General features: G+C 52.9%; 8 protein-coding genes across 8 annotated transcripts; 5 read left to right on the top strand and 3 right to left on the bottom strand.

Moving 5' to 3' along the window:
* Positions 1–102: 102 nt before the first annotated feature.
* On the top strand, positions 103–2,291 carry SAICODRAFT_59240 (uncharacterized protein; the record flags this gene model as incomplete). The annotated part of the gene is made up of 3 exons (XM_019169669.1): positions 103–187; positions 248–545; positions 851–2,291. The coding sequence occupies 3 exons, from the start codon at positions 103–105 to the stop codon at positions 2,289–2,291; spliced, it is 1,824 nt and encodes a 607-aa protein (XP_019022854.1).
* A 261-nt stretch (positions 2,292–2,552) lies between these two features.
* Positions 2,553–3,380, bottom strand: SAICODRAFT_31101 (uncharacterized protein). Its single transcript, XM_019167839.1, has one exon. The coding sequence runs from the start codon at positions 3,371–3,373 to the stop codon at positions 2,663–2,665; it is 711 nt and encodes a 236-aa protein (XP_019022853.1). The 5' UTR covers positions 3,374–3,380; the 3' UTR covers positions 2,553–2,662.
* A 2,828-nt stretch (positions 3,381–6,208) lies between these two features.
* On the top strand, positions 6,209–7,946 carry SAICODRAFT_8668 (uncharacterized protein; the record flags this gene model as incomplete). Its single annotated transcript, XM_019171448.1, has 3 exons — positions 6,209–6,282; positions 6,339–6,681; positions 6,738–7,946. The coding sequence occupies 3 exons, from the start codon at positions 6,209–6,211 to the stop codon at positions 7,944–7,946; spliced, it is 1,626 nt and encodes a 541-aa protein (XP_019022852.1).
* A 763-nt stretch (positions 7,947–8,709) lies between these two features.
* SAICODRAFT_31100 (uncharacterized protein) lies at positions 8,710–10,183 on the bottom strand. The gene has a single exon (XM_019167838.1). It carries the CDS (start codon positions 10,129–10,131, stop codon positions 8,803–8,805), a length of 1,329 nt encoding a protein of 442 aa, XP_019022851.1. The 5' UTR covers positions 10,132–10,183; the 3' UTR covers positions 8,710–8,802.
* Positions 10,184–10,538: 355 nt separating this feature from the next.
* Positions 10,539–11,269, top strand: SAICODRAFT_20397 (uncharacterized protein; the record flags this gene model as incomplete). The annotated part of the gene is made up of 2 exons (XM_019166257.1): positions 10,539–10,794; positions 10,858–11,269. 2 exons carry the CDS (start codon positions 10,539–10,541, stop codon positions 11,079–11,081), a joined length of 480 nt encoding a protein of 159 aa, XP_019022850.1. The 3' UTR covers positions 11,082–11,269.
* Positions 11,270–11,533: 264 nt separating this feature from the next.
* SAICODRAFT_26486 (uncharacterized protein) lies at positions 11,534–12,216 on the top strand (the record flags this gene model as incomplete). Its single annotated transcript, XM_019166944.1, has 2 exons — positions 11,534–11,581; positions 11,668–12,216. 2 exons carry the CDS (start codon positions 11,534–11,536, stop codon positions 12,214–12,216), a joined length of 597 nt encoding a protein of 198 aa, XP_019022849.1.
* Positions 12,217–12,651: 435 nt separating this feature from the next.
* SAICODRAFT_20395 (NAD(P)-binding protein) lies at positions 12,652–14,368 on the top strand. Its single transcript, XM_019166256.1, has 3 exons — positions 12,652–12,995; positions 13,048–13,534; positions 13,607–14,368. Exons 1-3 carry the CDS (start codon positions 12,796–12,798, stop codon positions 13,988–13,990), a joined length of 1,071 nt encoding a protein of 356 aa, XP_019022848.1. The 5' UTR covers positions 12,652–12,795; the 3' UTR covers positions 13,991–14,368.
* Positions 14,149–16,034, bottom strand: SAICODRAFT_31097 (cytochrome P450). Its single transcript, XM_019167837.1, has 4 exons — positions 15,700–16,034; positions 15,000–15,646; positions 14,827–14,941; positions 14,149–14,776 (listed from the first exon to the last, which is right to left on the bottom strand). The coding sequence occupies exons 1-4, from the start codon at positions 15,922–15,924 to the stop codon at positions 14,186–14,188; spliced, it is 1,578 nt and encodes a 525-aa protein (XP_019022847.1). The 5' UTR covers positions 15,925–16,034; the 3' UTR covers positions 14,149–14,185.
* Positions 16,035–16,124: the final 90 nt, after the last annotated feature.

Below are 16,124 nucleotides of genomic sequence, written 5' to 3'. Positions count from 1 at the left end.
ACCGACTCAGGGGCAGCTTTCGACGCGTCTCCTTAATGAAGTCGGACGTCAATTATCACAAAACACAAAACACCAATTGCAATGGCTCAATATGGAGCAAGGATGCGATCGCAGAGCGTTGCGGGCGACGCTGGCGACGAGTATGAGAAGTTCAATCAACTCGTCATTGAGGATCCTGATGATTTCGGTGCGTTTACTTTCCTTTCTATACCACTTTTCGGCATTGTATGCTAACTCGCAAGCGCAGATGCCTGGGAAGGTCTCATTCGCTCCCTCGAGTCCACGGAAGGCGGCATCGGTCGTAACTCCTCCCAAGACGCCATCCACGCCTGGCGCACCACATACGACCGCTTCCTGGCCCGCTTCCCGCTCCTCTTCGGTTACTGGAGAAAATACGCAGAGACATCATTCACGATCGCCGGTACCGAAGCGGCTGAGATGGTTTATGAGAGAGGTGTTGCGTCGTGTCCGGCGAGTGTTGATTTGTGGGCGAGTTACTGTGGGTTTAAGGCGGATACGAGTCATTTGCAGGAGGATGTCAGAGAGTAAGTCGCCCTTTACCTTCTTTTCATTTGCTTGAGCCAGGAGTGCGATGCCTTGTCATCGCTGTTTTGTGGAGTGGAACCTTTATTATGGATATGGGCGATATCGGGTGGTTATGTTCCCTGTTCCCTACCCTTTCGACTTGATCCTCTCTTACATGAGATAGGGGCCTTTCACGACCCATACCATGCTGGGATTGATCTGAAGACATGAGAGTATATGCGATGACTCGTGCATCGGCTTCTGGTTTACACTCTGTTATGCACTGTTCGTTTAGTCTTTGAATACTAACATAGCATTCATCTAGATTGTTTGAACGCGCGGCAAACACCGTCGGTCTCGACTTCCTCGCCCACCCCTTCTGGGACAAATACATCGAACTCGAAGAGCGCAACGAGCGTCCGGATCTCATCTTCAAGATCCTTGACAGAGTCATTCATATCCCAATGCACCAATACGCACGATACTTCCAAAGATACACAGCTATGGCAGCTACTCGACCTCTCCACGAGCTCGTCGATGCGGATGTGATCGAAACTTTCCGAAATGATGTTCTGAATGAGCCTGTGCAGGCTGTCCAGGCTGGGTCTCAACAGATCAAGATGCAGCGCGGAGAAGCTGAGATTGAACGCGAGATTCGTGTGAGAATCGCGGATCTTCACAAGGAGATCTGTCATAAGACACAAACGGAGACCGCGAAGCGATGGACGTACGAGGCAGAGGTCAAGAGACCGTACTTCCACGTAAAGCCGTTGGACGAGCTACAACTCGTCAACTGGAGGAAGTATCTACATTTCGAGGAGACGGAGGGTGATTTCAAGAGAATCGTGTTCTTGTATGAGCGGTGTCTCACAACATGTGCCCTCTACGACGAATTCTGGTACCGCTATGCACGATGGATGGCAGCTCAATCCGGAAAAGCGGAAGACGTCCGCATCATCTACCAACGCGGTGCAGCGACATTCGTCCCCATTGGCCGCCCCGGGTTTCGAATTCAATTCGCGCATTGGATGGAGAGTCGGGGGGAGGTGGAGTATGCGAGAGCGATCTTTGAGGCTGTGGTGGAGAGTTTGCCGGGTAATGTGGAGACGGTTGTTGCGTGGGCGAATATGGAACGGAGGGCTACACCTGGGGATGTGGAGGGTGCGGTGAAGGTTTATAGGGATGCGATTCATAACGATGTGACGGATATTTATGCCAAGGGTGCGCTGTCTGCTGAGTGGGCGAGGTTGTTGTGGAAGGTTATGGGCAGTGCCGAGGAGGCGCGCGAACTCTTCTCAGCAAATGCGGACAAGTATCTCGATTCGAAGTACTTCTGGATCAACTACCTCCAATTCGAGCTCGACCAACCAGCCTCCGAAGAACAACACACACGAATCACCACCGTCATCGGCCAAATCCGTACAAAAACCCACCTTCCTCTCCCTGTCATTAAAGACCTCACCCACACCTACATGGTCTACCTCCTCGAAGCCGCACCCTCCGCCAACATGGCCGAGTACACCCGTCTCGATATCGAAGTGAACGGTCCCTTTTCTGTACAACTCGAGAATAAGAAGAGGCTTCGGGAGGATGGTGATGTAGAGATGGTTGAGAGGAGGTTGATAGCGGAGAATGGGCATCCTGGGGTTGAGGTTGATGAGAGTAGGGTTGCGAGGGGGGAGAGTGTTTATGAGAGATATTATCGGGAGCAGGGGGAGAAGGTGCCGCCGACGGAGCAGAGTGGGGCGGCTCCCAGAGCATACTAAATCGAGCTGAGGGGAGTAAGGACAGGAGAAGGAAGAAAAATTGTGAGGATACCCATGCTGTTCGCATCTATATCACAGGAGTAGTTAGTTAGTTTACTCAAGTAGCTATCAACATTTTAGGATACAAAATCAAACCGAAAATACGTCCGTGACAACGTGTTGTTTCTCCCTCGTCCCCAAAGCCTCACGCAGATGCGTGAGCTTACTATATATCGGCTTACTGTGGCATAACTAGGAAAGGAGGTGGAAGACGAAAGTGAGCACAGCACAGCATTTCTCTTTGACACTCTACTCGGCGGGGCTTTGCTGGTCAGGAATTGCACAATGCAGCCCCCAGTGAAGTCGCGTTACTTCTCGAGCGGCCTCGCACTCTATCTCTTTTTATAAACGCAAGGCTTCAACAACAACCTCCCCTCCTCATCCCTCGCCTCCTCAAGCACATTTCCTCCCTCCTCCTTCTTCTTGCTAACCTCCTTCTCTTTCGTGAACTCCATCCTCACAAACATCTTGTTACTCCCATCCGTCAAGGAATGTTTGAACCCCATCCCTTTCAACCTCTTCACGAAAGCGTTCGCTTCTGCACCTGCTTTGTCTTTGTTCTTTCCTCCCTTATCCTTCTTATCAGTGGAGGAGGAGGGTTCATCGACGGCGGCATCAGCGAATCGGGACCGAATCTCAGCGATCCAGAGTTCGCCCCCGACACGGAGTACACGCCGCGCTTCACGTAGGAAAGCGATGAAATCCGTCCCCATGAGCGCAAGACAGAAGATCGCAATATCCACACTCTCATTCGCCAAAGGAAGATTCGCGATATCGGCAGCGGTGACGACTGGGTTTACGGAGCGTAGATCGTAGGATTTGATCGTGAGATCTTTACCGGCGTCGGGAGCGGGCGCAGTGAATGTTTGCCCGATTTTGGCGTCACCGCATCCGAGATCAATCACCGTCGTCACGCCCTTTCCGTCCTTGGGGAGTTTGTTCGCCTTTCTCCTGTCTTTCAATTGGCGGATGAATACGTCGACGGGGTTTTCGGGCCATGATTGGACTTGGTTACGGAATCCCTCGTGGTATTCGGTGAACATCTCTGGTTGGTCTTTCATGAGCTCGAGAGCCTTTGCTCCGGTGGTGGTGTAAAGACGCTCGTTGATCCAGCGGAAACGGGCACCGGAGAGCTTCTGCTGCATCTTTTGTTGAAGGGTAGTCAATTTATCTGCGGGACGGAGAAGCATGGGCGGCAATGCTGGCGGGATTTCGGGGACGGCCTCTTCCTCTTCAGGCTCGGCAGGAGCATTGGCAGCAGCCTGCTCCAACCTCCTTGCGAGGGCTTCTGACGTTGGCTTGGATTTCTCGGGTTTAGGAGCAGTATGTTTGACTTTTGCTGGCTTTGCTGGTTTGGGAGGAGGAACTCCGCCTGCGGCTTCGATCTCCGCAGCTTCCTCACGGCGTAAGCGCTTCTTTTTGGCGTACTTGCTCTCCTTCTTATCGCCGTCGGCCTCAGTTGATGGTGCAACAGGCTTAGGGGCAGCAGGCTTTGCCTTGTCCTCCTTTACCTCGGTCTTCTCCTTGTCCGCTCCCTCCTTAGACTCTTCCTTGGCCTTGTTACCTTTTCCACCCCTCTTGCGCTTCTTGGCCGGTTTTTCCTCAGAGGCAGCAACCTCCTTAGCCGATCCAGTAGCCTTCTCGAACAACTTCTGCACATCCTCATCCTCCTTCACTCGAGACGCACGACTCGGGTGCACGACCGGCCCAGTCTCCGACTCGACAACCTTTTTCTCCGCCACCTCCGCAGCAGGCTTCTCTGATTTCTCCGGCCTGTCCTCACGCTTTCTCTTCTTCAAGGCAGCCTTGGTTCCAACGACGATCTGAGAGTTGTCCAGTGACCATCCCGGGACTTGGAACATGATTGATCTTCTCAGCTGCAGTTCTCGCGGGACAACACAGGACTCGTTGGGAGCAGCGAGATTCTCGAATTTGGGTGGCAGGTACGGCCGCGGTGCACGATCCTGCGTGAGTCCGCATGGTTTCGTTGTAAAAGCACAACAGCTCGCAGCGGAAAGAGAGACGTGCAAGTAGGCGTATCCAGACGTGCGCAAAGATAGTCCCGATCTCTACACGGTATTCCCCATTCTATCAAACGTCATATCCGTCCAGATGTCTTCTGTTTTGCGCGCGCACGCGACAACCGCCGCGTCCACTTACCAAAACAGTCCTTCGTATCACCTTGAACCTCAAATGCCCAGCACACGTCGTCGGCAATGCCCACTTTGCTTACATACACCCTCAAAACTGACCTCAAGGAGCTCATCAGCTGTCATTTGTCTCAGTGCACCTTTCATCTCGCTTCTGCACCCGGAGCCTACACTAACCACTCCAAGTGCTGCTGACTAACGAAAACCAAGGCAGAGGTACATATCGAAATTTGTGTAGGGGGATCGCGATTTGGGTATTCGCTATGGGTCCTGATCATTCCACACCCCTCAATCTTCATACCACACCCCGGCGCACTCAATTTCAAAGATATCTCAACAGCCATTGAACTTGGGAATACGGTAAGAGCGTAGAGAGATAGAGAGTACCTTTGTGAATATCCTGATACCTTTAACTCGCAGATTTCACTCCACCAGCTGCTGTACTCTGCCAATACTGCTGAGATGTGATGTGCAGATTTATGCATATATGCGCTGTGCCACACCAGCCGCAGCGCCGGGCTGAGAGGTGAGAAACAGTTGGTATCTTCTCCCAGGAACCTTCAAATCCGAATATGAAGGTGGGAACGGATTCAGGGGACTTTTATCAGTCTATATACTCTCTACCCTCCGAGATCCGATTTGCGGTTGGCGAGATATCCTGAGTTTTTTGTTGGCGCTGGGGTGTGAAATGAGAAAATGGGGTGTGGAATGATCAAGACCCTTCGCTATTGCGGCGTTTGAAAGCATTGGGGGAGGAGCGAGGTACGCGTGACGGTGTTTGAAGGTTGTCGGGCTTGGCGGGTCTGGCGGTGGTGCACGCGTACGTGCGTGACGCTTGCAAATCCCCGATGCCAACCAACGTCAATCACGCGCAAGAACGACCCGGTTTGTCTGGAATCTAAAATGGGCAATTACCTGCTTGGCATTATGGTACGAGCCGTCATGGGAACCAATCGGAAATGGTGATCTGATTACATGAGGCGGTCGGTTGCTTGTCTGGGGCGCACCGCAGAGCTTGCGTCAAGACGCGCGCAATGTGGAATTGGCAGGGTCGAGAAGTGCGGTCTAGCTGTGCATCTGCCAATCGTGAATCGAAAAGTGTGCAGCCCATCGCGATTCTGTCCATGGGGAGGGCCCGTAGCTACGATCTTTCCAGGGAGGCGACCGCGATCGCGAGAGGCACGGCATGAATAAGGGAAGTCGATGAAACACGCTTCCTTGTAGTGCTCCAAACGCGTCTGTTAGAACAAGCTGCAGGCGCACGACGGCAGACTGCTGCGACGGAGAACTTGACTTGCCCGTGGCCCAGAACCTGCCTGCACCAACTACACTACCTCAAAACAAAACACTTCCACAATCACGAACGGAAGACGATAGAGGTGCCTTCATACACGGAAAGGTTTGCTCGACATCGACATACGCTTCTTCACATAACGCACAATCGATACTTCCGGCTTTGCGAACTCGATTGAGATCAACTCATCTGTCACACTTCATCCGCATTTGAATATCCATCGATCTTAGCACTCTCGGAGGCGAACATACGCGTCAGTCAACACCTTTCTCCTGATTCACCGGTCACCGGCATTCAGGTTCGCCTCTCTCATCGACCGAGTCTCGAGTTCATTGTCGCCGTCGAACAGCAACTAGCATACACACCGCTCGTGTTCGACCTTCGACGACTGATCAGTGCAGATACTCAGCATACATCCCGAGAACTTGGTCACAATGGAGCTTCGTGGAGGAACTGATGCCGTTGTGAGGTGTCTGTCGGACCTAGGTTTGCAGGCGTACAACGAGAAGTAGCATACATTCCGTCCACCCGACATCATGACAGTGACTAATACCGAGGCAACAGGTTTATTGAAGAAGGATTCACGTCAATGCCGACCCTCATGGACATAACCGAACAAGACCTTGTCGAAATGTCCATAAAACGCGGCCACCGCCGCCTCCTGCAACGCGAAATCGCATCACGGCGCGGAATCCCTATCAACGAGCCCCTACCCCTCGAAGAAGAAATGGACGAATCGCGTGGAGTTACTCCGGCGATGAGTTGGAATGGGAAGGATAGGGAGGCGCAGGAGGAGTTTGAGGGGGAGAAGGAGGAGGCCGTTGGTGGTGGGAAGAGGAAGGCGAAGGCAAAGAAGGATAATATTGATCAGGAGACGGGGAAGAGGAAGTATCGGAGACATCCAAAGGTTAGTGGAAGCCATTTTGATGTGTGTCGATGTCCATCGACTAACGTTCTTCCTAGACTGATCCCAATGCTCCCGAAAAGCCGGCGTCAGCATATGTCGTTTTTGCCAACTCTGTTCGCGAAGAACTCAAGAAAGACGTTGCCAATAACTCCCTCTCCTTCACCGACATCGCCAAGATCGTCGGCGACAGATGGAAACTCCTCGACCCCGAAGAAAAAGAACGCATGGAAGATGACGCAGCCCGCAAAAAGGAAGACTTCGCAAACGCCATGCTCAAATACCGCAGTTCGCAAGAATACTATAAATACCAAGTCTACCTCACTCAATTCCGTGAGAAACATCCGAATGCGGATTTGGGCGAGCCAGCGCCGAAAAAGAGTAAGTTGGAGAAGTCGATGTCGAAGGAAAAGAGTGATATGAGTGAGATGGGGATGCAGATGTCGAGGACGCCGAGGAGGCGGGCGCATTCGACGACTGATACCCCGAGTATGATTGAGAGGGGGCTAAGTAATGCCTCGTCGTCGTTCAGGGCGGATGAGAGTCCGGAGTTGCGACACTTGAATACTCGACTCCAGGATCTGCGTGATGCTGCTGTCTCGGCTGCAGCCACCGCTGGTTCGTCTTCGACACCCGTTCATGACTTCCCACCTCCTGCATCTGCCACGAGTGTTGGCGGACATGAGAGGAGGTCCAGTATCGCAAGTTCGATATCCAATGCTTCGAATCAATATAGCCCCACTGCGACTGTGCCGCCGAAGAATATGTATTCGCCGACACAGACGCAGCAGACGCAGAGTGCGATGTTCCAGCCGCCTCCCTTTCCTCCTAGGCAAGGTGGGTATATGCCCTACCCTCAGCAACAGCAGGTTCAGGGACAGCAGCAACAACAGGAGCAGCCAGCGCCGTTCCCGGGGTTGAGACTTCAGGCGGCAATTCCTTATCACGTCAGGCAGCCGTCAGGTTCTGGATTCCTTCCTCCTTCCATAACCGATCCTTCGAACTTCCAGATTGGGTCAGGAGGCGGAGCTGGAATGGGAGTTCCCGGTAGGAACCCCAGTGTCCCGCCTAGGATGGATAGCGCGGAGAGTATCAGCGAGAGTGTGGCGAGTAGTGCGACAGCCGTGAGTGCATCGAATGTTGGTGCTGGAATGAGTGCGGGTGAGGCTAAGGCGGTTGCAGCGGGGGTTAATGGCGGAGCAAGGGCAAGGCCGAGAGGTGGGTTGGGTGATCTGTTGAATCCGGCTTCAGATTGTCCGTCCAACTAGGTTGGGGGGCACCATGGAAGCGGATCCAAAGGAGGACGGAGGGGTCGTGAGGATGCGAGGATGACGGATGTGAGGATGGGCGTGGAGCTGTGGAGCTGTAGAGCTTTGGAGCTGTGGAGCTTTGGAGAGTTGGGCAGGAAAGTCGAGATTGAAATTCAAGATTAGGCAAAGGGACACGGCAAAGGCATTTCTAAGCACAAGCTGCACTCATACACGAAATGTGCGAGCCTACAAACACAAACTCATACTCTTGGTAGGCGATGTTTCGGGTTATTACGCGTACGCGTACGGACGGTGCTGTCTGTTCCCTTTTTACAACTCTTTCTTTTTTTACTCTCTTTTGTTTTGTTTGGCTTTGGTATGCCGGTGCACTTGTCTGAGAATCGTGGAATTGGGATTTTTATTGAACGTGAGGCTCGATTGAGTTTAAGCGGGTGGTCGGTGGTTGGTGGGCCTCGGTTCTTTTGGGTCTTTTGCAAATGGGAAATCGGCATTGCTATGTGATGAGAGGAATCTGGAAGAGCTTGCTGGCCATGGTTTTGGTCATCGGCCTCGGGGTCTTGCCATGGTTGTCATGACGGCATACGTGTTGGGGTGGAGCTTCTTGACTGGAAGTCAGTTAATACAATGGAGCACATCAAGTATGTTTAGATTTGGAGTCTTGGTCTTCATTCTGGGCTGCACTGGCCACTGGTTCGGGTCTGGTTTTGGTGGGTTGGCTATACCTACCAGTATACGTAGAGTGGATCGGATCTCTTGATAATCGCCGTAGCAAAAAGATTGATTATTTGGTCATACTATGGGATAATGTCGTGCAATATGATGTAACTCCTTCCCCAGTTTTCTTGTGATATACTCAACCCACCCTAACCTCAACCATATCCCCATCCTCAACATCCATATCCCCCACCTCCTCCTCATTCCCAACATCATCCCCCTCAATCACCAACGTCACCTTCACGCCCTCCGATATCTTCTTCTGCGCACGGTAAAACTTGGCTAATTTTGCTGCAGTATCAGTTGGTTTTACTTTGAGTTTGAGGTCACCGTCTTTGCCGCGGAGGAGGATCTTGAGGTATTGTTGCTGATTGGGGGCTTGGGCGGTGGCGGAGGCTGATGCTGAACGCTCAGCGAGGAAGTAAACATCGGGGGTACCGGTATCGTCCCTGTCACGGTTCTCCAAGTCCTTCGCATCTTCCTCTTCCTTCCTTTTTCGTTCCCTCTCCCTCTCCTCCTCCCTCTTCTTCCCCATAAACCCCTCCCCCGTCCAAACCTCCAACACCCCCCTCTCCTCGCCCCTCATCCCCAACCCCATCGGTGTCCCCGCCCCAAAAACCCTGATCCCCTTCCACGCCATCACGATATTCCTCCCCACCTCCTCGTCCAACATATTTTTCCGTGCCAGATAGGCTTTCAGGAGGGAACGGAAGGGTTGGTTAAGGCGGAGGCGGAAGACGATGGGGACAGGCCAGGAGGGGGGGAGGGGGATGGGGTCGTGGGGGGAGGTGTGGCCGAGGAGAGCGAGTTCGACGTGGGGGATATCGGATTTTTGAATGGAGGGGAGGGGATTATTGTTGGTGATGGTGGGTTCGATGTCTGCGAGGGTTGGGTTGAGAGCTGGGGGGCCGGTTGATGCTGAGGAACACCCAGTGCTTTGCCTCTGGCTTCGAGTTCGTGGAGGTGATGCCGGGTTAAAGTCTGGCTTCTTGTCCACCCGTTCATCCAACATAGTCGGTCTCTGGTTCCTAGTGCGTCTCCTTGGCGTCTCCGAAGAGGGTTGGTTTGGTTCCGGTGCAGGGCTTGTGTCGTTGTCAACGAACTCCGCCAAGATCCTTCTTGTACCGATCTTGATCACGTCCACGGGCAGTGCAGGCGGTGGTGTTAAGCTCAAACTCCTTCTCCGTGCATTCTCTTTCTGCTTCGCTGGCGTTGCTATAGCAGGCGGTCGATATGAGGCATCGGTAGGTCTTAGTCCAGCAGACTGAGAAGAGCGAAGGATGGGGATGACACGCGCCGTTGGTTCCGGCTCGCCATCCTCGGAGTCAGACGACGAATCCGACGCGACAGGAAGATCAGCCGTATACTGTCCGCGCTCTGGTGACTTGGTTACATCTCTCGACCTATACCACGATAAGCATACATCCCATCCCGCATACACCCCGCCCAAACACTCACGAATTCTCATGCGGACTCAACTTCCGCTTTCTCACTTCTTCTGTTTTCTTTTGCGCCTCAAGAACATGCTTATACGTATTCCTCCTGAAAAAGAAGTCGTCTTCATCCGCGTTCTTCCCGTCCGCATCCTGCGGAGCTCTTGCGCGGGGCTTCGGTCGCGGACGCGATTTCGGCTTGGCCGGAGAGGCTGTAAGTTCTACAGCAGGCGAGAGCACCTCTCTGGGCATTGATGACTGTTGAAATCGTTGAAGGCAAATGGAATATCTCTTCGGGATGTTTTGGTGTTTTTGTCGGGGATGCAACGTTACGCAGCATCATGCACCCCAGATGCGACCCAAAATTCGACAGCCGCGGCCGCGGCAGCAGCTGGACGTCCGAGCGAGGTCCGAGCACCAATTCAATTTCCATTGAAGCATCATGATCCTTTCACCGAAGACTCAGGTCTCTTGCTCGACGCTCTTGCAGCTCACGACAGGTTTCCTCCTCCTCTTCCGTCCAAACATTGTCCTGGACAGCAACATCATCAACGTCCTCGGTTTAGCCATGGAGATCCCGCCTGTCGGACGTATCGACCAAGCTAGCTTGGGATTGATCGGAATCATCCTCGTCGTTATGGCCGTTCAAAGTGCAATCCCTCTAGCTCGTGGAGACATGCTCTACTTCCAAACCCTCGGTACGCTCCCCTTCCTGTCCTCCTTCCCCTCCTCTCCTCTCATGCTTATCCCCGTTGTTGTAGCCCCGATCCGTCTCCTCATCTCCTTCGTTATCTGCGCCTACACCTCCGGCTACCTCCAATCCAAACCCCCACCCGTCGCGAATTCATTGAGTTTTACGTTCGCGTTCATTGATTTAATTTGGCAGTTTTGGTTGTATGCGAGTTTTGGGCAGGAGAAGGCTGTGGCGCAGGGGAAGACGAAGGAGGAAGAGGAGGAGAAGGCGCATCATGAGCATCACCTTTGAAGGGCTGTACGTCTGATGTTACTGTTGGTGCGGGTTGCGGTGGTGGTTGAGGGAGAGCTCAGTGTGCGGGTAGCGAAGATGTGGAAAGGTCTTGCAACACTCGAGAGTATGTTTTAAATGCTTGAGGTGGGATGCATGTAGGTTCGAAGGAGCAAGCTGGTTTTGCTCTTAGAATTCAAGAACGCTATACAGGCGGCAGCTATGCTGTAAGAGATCTGAAGGATGGGTCGACGGTAGCAGAGAGTAAAAACATACACGGCATTTTTTTGACCTCGTCATACGCCCTTCTATCGTATAGCTGTAGCTATGGCCATCACCGACCTCACCCAACTTTATCCTGGACATGCGTTATCGATTACTGTACTGCGATACGCCACCCACACAAAATTTAGACTGCAGGGTCTTGTAAACCAGAAAAACAGAGAACAGAGAAGCATTGGCATAGAAGCACAATGGCAAACCCTCAGCAAAGACAGAAGCAAAAGTCCGGAAAGGCCAAGGTATGTTGTGCTCCCCCCCGATCGGCGCAGCCGGAGGCGTGGGCTCCTTTCGTTGTCGCTGAGCATTCGCTTACCCTCACGTCCAGCTCACCCGCAAAACCGCTCAACAGCGTAAGAAGGTCCCAATCAAGGGCTCCGAGATCATCGCAGCAAACTGGGATAAAAAATTCACCCTCAAGCAAAACTACGCACGTTTAGGTCTCGTAGCGACGCCGAACCCACTATCCGGTGGTAGCGAGAAGCTGAATCCACCAAAGAAACTCGATGTCGAGAAAGAGAAGTCGAAGCTAAAGGCGAACGAAGCCATCATCGAGCGTGACGAGGCCGGCAACGTCGTGAACATCATCTACGGCAAAGCCCCCCTCGAAGACATGGACATTGAGCCCGTCGAGGCCAAAACCGAGGTGGTGAAGCAGTTGGAAGAGCAGGCGAGCAAAGCAGTCAAGGCGACGCGTGTGGTATCGGAAAATGAGGAGAAGTGGTTACAGGCACTCGTGGATAAGCATGGGGATGATTATGAGGCGATGTTTAGGGATCGGAAGTTGAACACGATGCAGAATAGTGCGGGGCAGATCAAAAGGAAGATCAAGGTTTGGAGGGAGAATGGGAAGAAGCAGAAGATGGTTGCTGCTTGAATGTCGTAATCAGAGAGGCGGCAATGTCTGCGAACGTGGTGGTTGAGGAGGTCATGGCCATGATGGAGGCTGTGAAAAGCAGAAAAGCGATGAAGGCGATGTACTCAAGGGGTCGCCCGGTTCATATGGTGTTACGGTTTACTTGCCCTCCCTTTTGCATGCGTTTTTAGAAGGAAAAAAAAAAATATATCAAGATTTGTTCATCACATCAAGCACCCTCAAAACGCGACGGCCGGGCAACCTGATGCCCGATGAAGACAAACCCACGGGTAGCAAACAAGGAAACGAGTTTCGAAAACTGTTCAACACTTACTGCGGCTCAGCTATCGTGGTTTATGCCGTGCCGGTTAAAGTGTACGATCGGTGCTTTCTGCAGGGTCCCTCCTTCCCCAGATTGCACCATGGACCCTAGAATGTTGGGAGCAATCAAAGTCAGCTAAAGCTGCGCCTTCGCCTATTTTACCTTGATCGTTCTCTTTTCCTCTTGAACCGCAATCGAGGCTTAGACTCTGTCATCAGCAGTTTCCATAGAGCTTCTGAGAGTGATATTTTTGACTTGAAGTCGTTATCGGCAATCACATGCATCCACCCACAATGGCACAGAACAAGAACGTCAAAGTCCCAGAGACAATCGTCAAATCCCGCATCCAGCTCGTCTCGCCAGCCGTCGACACCTCCCTCCCCGTCGACACGACCTCACTGAAGGGTGCAAACATCCTCATCACTGGAGGAGCAAGCGGAATCGGAGAAGCATTGGTCAGGAGATACGCTGAACTCGGGTGGGACGAGAACCACCGCGTAATGGAACGTACTCTGATATATCCTCTACAGTGCCTACGTAACCTTCGGCGACATCAACCAGCCCGTTGGCCAGGCTCTCGCTTCCTCCCTCGGTCCCTCAGTCACATTCGTCGCATGCGATGTCACCGTCTGGTCCCAACAGCTTACCCTCTTCAAAGCCGCAGCTGAACGAGGTCCCATCGACCATGTCATCGCTAACGCAGGGATCAACGAGGCACCATACTTCGTTGGTGGGTCTTCGGCGGAGGAAAATGGAGACCCGGTTGAGCCGAACTTGAAGACCGTGGAGGTGAATATCACCAGTGTGTTGTACACAACGAAACTCGCTTTCCACTACTCCCGGAAAGCGAAGACTCTGGCACCGGGGCGTGATAGAAGTCTCGTCCTGGTCGGTTCATTGGCGTCGTATTACGAACTCGCCGGTGGGCCACAGTACACGCTTGCCAAACATGCTGTGTTTGGGTTGATGAAGAGTTTACGACACACCTCCGGCGTTGACGGGTTACGTGTTAACATGGTGAGTCTACTTTCCCTAGGATATCCTCTTTCCCATGTCTGTGACGAATCCTGACGTTGGGTCAACTCGCAGATCGCGCCCTGGTTCGTTGATACTCAGATCCTCGCAACTCCCGTTCGCTCCCTCCTTCTCGGTCTTCCCTACGCCAAACTGGAAGACGTCATTGCCGCGACAATCCTTCTCACCGCTTTCCCCGCCATTAACGGTCGCTCCATCTGTATCACACCCGAAGGCTATAGTGATATGCACCCCGACTCGGACCCGAGTATGGAGGATCGTACTTTGAAGACGTTCGGGACGAGGAGTGTTGTCGGGTTTCATTTCGCGGTGGCCATGAAGGAGAGGATTAGGTGGTGGAGGGATTTTGCTAGGTTGGTGGGGGCGGGAAAGTTCGTTGGTGTACTTGGTGTGTTTGGAGCTATTTGTACTGCGGTTGTGATGAAGTGGTTTCGCTGATGGGATGTGAGGGAAGGAGGCGAGTAATGGGGAAGGGATACCCAGATATCTGGGATGCAATGGTTGATCATGGTGGGGGTACTGGAACTGATCTCACGCTTATGGCTGACTTACAATGTCTGGTTGCATAGCAAAATATTACATAGCAGATCATACACTCGTCGAGCTGCTTACTCTGATGATTTTTTGCTGCACTCATTGTCCTGCGGCTGAAGAGTCGGATGCACCCACTACACCCTCCACTGCCTTCTCAATCACTCCCCGCCGTCCCTCTCGCACCCGAATATCACACTCAAACGGCTTCGGTCCATGATTAGCCCCTTGCTCATACGCCGTCTCGTCCACCTCCTTCCCCTCAATCTCCCGAAACTCAAAAGCCCACAACAAGCGTGAGACAGTAATGAACAAACTCCTCTGCGCAACATGTATACCTACACATATCCTCCTTCCCGCGCCAAACCCATAATGTGCTCGATCAGATGGGTTTGCTGACGCTGCGCTCTCGGCTTCGGTTGTGGTGTCGCCGAGGAATCGGTCGGGGTTGAAGGTGCGTGGGGCGGGGTATCGGGTAGGATCCATGTGGATTGCCCAGTGGTTTGGGGTTACAATGGTGCCTTTGGGGATGCGGTAGCCCATATAAGTGTCGTCCTTTGTGTTTTGGTGGGGAAGGCCGGCCACGGTGACCGGCTGCCATCGTTGGCTTTCTCTGATGAGGGCACGGACGTAGGGAAGGTTTGGGGCATCGTCGAAGATGGGTAGCCGACCCGAGCCCACGACGGAATCTAACTGTACAGCCCAATTAACACAAGGCAGAGAGATGTCTCGGGTTCACATGCCTCTTGTTGCGCCTTCTTCTGACATTCAGGATACTTTAGCATGGCGAGGATGATGGAGGCCAACTGCATAGACGTTGTATCAGAGCCTGCGCCAATCATGGAGCCGCAGAGAAATCTGTGAAGATGACATTAGCGATGGATGATACACATTCGCTCCAAACTACTTCACTTACGCCGCTTGTAGGTCATCGACATGTTCCTCCACACCCTTCGCATTTCCAACATTCATCGCCTGCCGCAATCCTTTCGCAAAACACTCCGGAGCTATCCCCGCCTCTTCCGCCAATCCCTGTTCTTCCCATAACCTCAACCAAAGTTTCCGTTCTCGCTCGTGTTGCTTTCGCCCGACTTCCCTCCATGGTTGCAGAAAAGTGGGTAAATGCGACAGGAAAGGGTACGTCTCAACCGCCCACCTCCCCGGCACCAGGAGCTGGATGAAATCATGGTTGACAGCGAAAGATTCTTGGAGAGCCCAATGCTGCCAATCCTCGATTCTCACGCCATACACGATCTGCATAATCACGCTAAATGTGTACCGTCTCAAATGCTGTCTGAAATTCTCCGGATCACTCAAGAAGTCCCTTAGCAATACCGCCGACTCGAGCAATTGAATAGACTGGTATGACGTCGCTTTCACGTCTGTCAACTGATTATGCGCCAACTTCCGACACGTCCTCCACCGATCTCCATACGGCATCAACAACAACCTCAGACTCCCACGCGCCAGCACTCCCGCCAACGGAAAATGTGGTCGGTCGGAGTATATCGCACTTTTCTTGTCGAGCAACTCTTTCACTGCCACTCCATCATTTAACCAAACCTGTTCGTACATGATCAGTGCTCAGCGTAAAAGTGCAGAGTTCATCAACGAACGTAATCTCGAGTCCCGATCCGAAGATGCGTGATTGGTCCATACTCCCGGGCGATACTCTCCAACTTCAACCACGGATCTTGCCCTCGCAAATCGAAGGTATTCGCCCAGAGCCAATGGCCGGGTGGACCTGGTGGGAGACCGGATCTCTTGCGTGGGCGGAGGAGGAGGTAGGCAGAGGATCCGACGGTCACGAGCAGGATGATGAGTGAGGTCAAGACAGACATCACGGATGAGATGGCGTGGACTTTTCACTCGTCCTGATGAAGGAGGTCCTTGCAGTCATCGGGCACCCCGTTCAGCTGGTCAGGTTCACGTTGGCGTAACATGGGTCTCGCGACAGTGCTAGCCGGCGGGGGGTTCGGCTGCAACCTGCCGAAGCCAGAATGCTGCGTCCCGACACTTCATTGAAGAGGTTCTCAACGGG

Source organism: Saitoella complicata, assembly GCF_001661265.1.
Source record: "Saitoella complicata NRRL Y-17804 unplaced genomic scaffold SAICOscaffold_18, whole genome shotgun sequence".
Taxonomy (NCBI): Eukaryota; Fungi; Ascomycota; class Saitoellomycetes; order Saitoellales; family Saitoellaceae; genus Saitoella; species Saitoella complicata.
This window is presented reverse-complemented; position numbering and strand designations above follow the sequence as displayed.

Coding starts and splice junctions, on each gene's coding strand:
- SAICODRAFT_31101 (XM_019167839.1), bottom strand. CDS start 3,373: ATGTTCACCGAATACCACGAGGGATTCCGTAACCAAGTCCAATCATGG.
- SAICODRAFT_31100 (XM_019167838.1), bottom strand. CDS start 10,131: ATGAGAATTCGTGAGTGTTTGGGCGGGGTGTATGCGGGATGGGATGTA.
- SAICODRAFT_20395 (XM_019166256.1), top strand. CDS start 12,796: ATGCATCCACCCACAATGGCACAGAACAAGAACGTCAAAGTCCCAGAG. Junction 12,996..13,047: donor AGGAGATACGCTGAACTCGG/GTGGGACGAGAA, acceptor TATCCTCTACAG/TGCCTACGTAACCTTCGGCG. Junction 13,535..13,606: donor ACGGGTTACGTGTTAACATG/GTGAGTCTACTT, acceptor GTCAACTCGCAG/ATCGCGCCCTGGTTCGTTGA.
- SAICODRAFT_31097 (XM_019167837.1), bottom strand. CDS start 15,924: ATGTCTGTCTTGACCTCACTCATCATCCTGCTCGTGACCGTCGGATCC. Junction 15,647..15,699: donor GGATCGGGACTCGAGATTAC/GTTCGTTGATGA, acceptor ATGTACGAACAG/GTTTGGTTAAATGATGGAGT. Junction 14,777..14,826: donor AGAAGAAGGCGCAACAAGAG/GCATGTGAACCC, acceptor TGGGCTGTACAG/TTAGATTCCGTCGTGGGCTC.